Raw genomic sequence first — 2,149 nt, forward strand, 5'->3', positions numbered from 1 at the left:
CCCGGGCGCCAGACCAGAGCTGCCCCAGCCCTCGCAGCAGCTCCGGGGCCTCCTCTGGCCTCACTCCAACAGGTCCACGTCCCTCTTGTGCTGGGCAAGTAGCACAATTATATAGTGGCTACTCAAGTCAGCTCCCAGTTTTACAGCATTTAATCTTCCTATTTCAATAGTTTGCTGGTTACTTTAATACATTGACTCCTACAGGAGCTTTGTTTAACCCATGTATGTGTATGAAGTGCACATTTTTATTAAAACTTACTATGACAGACTCAAACCCAAAGCTTTAAAGCAATGACAGCTTTCAGAACTGGGATGCTTTTTGCCATTAGATTTGTTTCTCTTCTTAAGCACCCTAGTAAACAAAATGCATTCATTTTACAAGTCTTCAAACCCAAAGCTTTATAGCAATGACAGCTTTCAGAACTGGGATGCTTTTTGCCATTAGATTTGTTTCTCTTCTTAAGCACCCTAGTAAACAAAATGCATTCATTTTACAAGTCTTGAACTATGTAGGTTGTAGAACAGACAAGGGATGTTAAATTGGAGTGTCCCAACATGAACAAAGAATCCCAAACTTTTAAGTATTTCCAAAGAGTAGAGCAAATCAGAGCTGGTTCAAACTGGTGATATGATAGCCTTTAAGATGATTTAGATGAAAGGGGCAGTGTTTCCAACTCAGCCATTATCCTTCTCTTAAACTTAATATCTTTCTTTGGCCAGGAGATGGAGATAAACTCAGGTTGGCAAAAAAGGCGGGGCGGAAAGGACAGACAAGCATCTAACAAGAGGAGAGTGAGGCATTTCTTATCTTCCAAAGACTGAATCATCATGGTTACCTGTAGTGTAGGCCACAATAAAGCTGAAATGTTTTCTTCCTTCACAACCATCACTTCAATGAACCTCAAAATTTTTGGGCTATTTGAAAACTAGCTGAAAACACTGCAGACTATTAGCACACTGAGGGGAAAACAGGAAAAGAAAACACTGCACCTCTTACTCTGCATTTCATGAGCTTTATAACTTTCCATATTATTGACAGAAATATTTTGTTATATGTAAACACTCAGCAAATATTTACCAATGGTCAGTACTCTGAAATATGTAGAATCACAGAATCACAGAACAGTTTGGGTTAGAAGGGACCTTAACACTTATCCAGGTCCAATCCCCTGGTGACCCCAGGGGCACCTTCCACTAGAGCAGGTTGCTCCAAGCCCCTGTGTCCAACCTGGCCTTGAACACTAACAAAAAACAAAGAGGAAAACCCCAAGTACAGCCAAGACCAGGAGGGGAGGTTACGCTGCCCATCGGCACCAAGCAGCAGTGCCACAGGTATGCAAACCCGGAACTGGAGAATTTTAGTGCATCAGAAGGTATACATGAGATAGCCAGGTAGCCAACTGACAAACCATTATCTGACAGCCTTGAAAACCCCTCTTTACACTAAGGAAAGAAGTAAAAACACATCTTACCTTGTATCTCATTTTGGGGCATGAATGAATGTAGAAACCCATGTAATAAAAACAGAGATCAGGAGCTTTCTCATGGAGCTGCCTGGTAAAAGCGATTTCTCTGTGAAAGGAAAGACTAATTACTTTTGAACACAATTCTTACACTCATTTTACCTCTGCATATTGAAATACTTCACAGTCACCTGGCTCATGACCTATCTAGAGAACTAGGTTTCTATGAAATAAAAAATAAAGATGATAAACCTAATGCTTGAAAAGTTAATAAACTAAAAATTAATGCTTAAAAACAACTAAATATTTAGTTAGTAGGATGCTTACATGTACTGAAAAAACAACATTTCAGTTGCACGCAGTTTGCTGAGAGCACCATGAGTTCATTTTAACTCCGTATCTACATTACATTTGTTCAAGAGGTGAAGAATGTCTAGAAATAAGTTACTCTGTATCTGCAAATGCAGGTAAATACAACAGGTTCCAAAAGTGAGGTTTATGTACTACCAAACTGTGCAAACATGCACTTCACACAGATAATCTTTAAGACATGGCATGAAGTTAAATGACTTTACTGTTTCATGCAGATTATCCTGGACCTAATTAAATACTTTTCTGCAATTCAAAAAGCTGGAACACTACAGGGGAAAATGATCTTTGCATTTCAAAAAACTCCTAACACTATT

At 39.3% G+C, this 2,149-nt stretch overlaps 1 protein-coding gene across 1 annotated transcript in view; it reads right to left on the reverse strand.

Annotated features, from left to right (window-relative positions):
• LOC104404133 (arginyl-tRNA--protein transferase 1-like) overlaps window positions 1–2,149 on the reverse strand; it is a gene marked incomplete at its 5' end in the record, with an annotated part of 54,008 nt that overhangs the window by 48,769 nt on the left and 3,090 nt on the right. The window contains one exon of the mRNA XM_010012484.1: window positions 1,473–1,572. Within this exon, the coding sequence (XP_010010786.1) occupies window positions 1,473–1,572 (100 nt within the window). The remainder of the gene's footprint in view (window positions 1–1,472; window positions 1,573–2,149) is intronic.

The sequence above is a fragment of the Nestor notabilis genome, unplaced genomic scaffold (assembly GCF_000696875.1).
Source record: "Nestor notabilis isolate BGI_N333 unplaced genomic scaffold, ASM69687v1 scaffold3394, whole genome shotgun sequence".
NCBI lineage: Eukaryota > Metazoa > Chordata > Aves > Psittaciformes > Psittacidae > Nestor > Nestor notabilis.